Source organism: Numida meleagris, unplaced genomic scaffold, assembly GCF_002078875.1.
Source record: "Numida meleagris isolate 19003 breed g44 Domestic line unplaced genomic scaffold, NumMel1.0 unplaced_Scaffold2167, whole genome shotgun sequence".
Taxonomy (NCBI): Eukaryota; Metazoa; Chordata; class Aves; order Galliformes; family Numididae; genus Numida; species Numida meleagris.
The window spans coordinates 1-1,237 of NW_018363958.1; the positions used below are offsets into that span (position 1 = coordinate 1).

Below are 1,237 nucleotides of genomic sequence, written 5' to 3' on the forward strand. Positions count from 1 at the left end.
CCATTGCAGCCGTGTGTCCTGCAGTCGGCATCTCATGTCATGCACTGGCAGCCTTTTGGGGACAGCGTGTGACAGCTGACGGATGACAGCTTGTGTGGGACACGGCAATAACGGTTGTGTGTACCACTCCATGTGTGTCATCTCATCCTGGGCCCCATGGTGCCACCACATGGGGAACACAGTTGTCACATGAGGAGGTGGCATCATGTCATTCTGTCTCCAAGGGGAAGTGAGAGTGGATTTCCCAGCATTTCCTGTGCCCACTGCAGTCTCACTGTCCCCAAGCTGCTCCTGCCTCATGGCAACAATGGCGCTGGCCCTCGTCCTGGGTGAGTGACAATGGGGACGTGGTGCCACGGGGGTTGTTGGCCCTGAGTGGGACCAGGACCATGTCTCTTGCAGGTTGGTGTCTGGTGGCAGCGAGCAGAGCTCAGTGGCGTGAGTATGGGGACAGGGGGAGAATGTTTATAGAGGGAGGTGAGCGTGTGGAGGGGGCTATCCGAGGGGGCCAGGAGGGTGTGCAGGGACAAGGCTGACTGCTGTCCCCTGTCCTAGTGCCCCGACCCTCCCTGTCTCTGCACCCCAGCCAGGGGGTGTCCCTGGGGGACACTGTCACCCTGCGCTGCCACCTGCCCCGGCCGGCTGCCTGGGTCCAGTTCTACAAGGGATTTGGGCGTACACCAAGAGCAACGACAAGGAGCAGGATGTGGCTGAGTTCTCCTTTATCACAACGCGGGAACACGCAGGTACATACTGGTGCCAGTATGAGGTGCCTGAGTCAGTAGAGGCATCAGAGAGGAGTGACCGTGTGCAGCTGGTGGTGACAGGTGAGTGTGCTGGGGACAGCAGATATCTCTGGGCATTCCCAACAGGACCTTGTGCCATTGCTGTCCCCTCCATTCATGCAGATCACAGCTTCCCACCACCCAGCATCTCCCTTCACCCTGAGGAACGTGTGGGGACAGGGACCAATGTCACCATTTGCTGCTGGAACAGGGAGTATGGGGCTGCCTTCCTCCTGCACAAGGATGGGTGCTCAGCCCCTATCCTGCGCCAGGACCCTGATGGGGGGGGCACGGCCACCTTCACCCTCGTTGAGGTAACCCTGACAGACGCTGGCACCTATAGGTGCTCCTACCGCAACAAGGCCAACCCCTTCGTGTTCTCACCCCTTGGAGACAACGTGACCCTGGAGGTGACTCCCACACCTGCACCCCCAGGTAGGTTCCAGCCCCTC

At 59.9% G+C, this 1,237-nt stretch overlaps 1 protein-coding gene across 1 annotated transcript; it reads left to right on the top strand.

Moving 5' to 3' along the window:
* Nucleotides 1–17: 17 nt before the first annotated feature.
* Nucleotides 18–1,231, top strand: LOC110390828 (T-cell-interacting, activating receptor on myeloid cells protein 1-like; the record flags this gene model as incomplete). Its single annotated transcript, XM_021382340.1, has 4 exons — nt 18–329; nt 403–438; nt 556–827; nt 909–1,231. Coding segments are annotated over exons 1-4 (804 nt in total), but the record flags the coding sequence as incomplete, so codon positions are not given.
* Nucleotides 1,232–1,237: the final 6 nt, after the last annotated feature.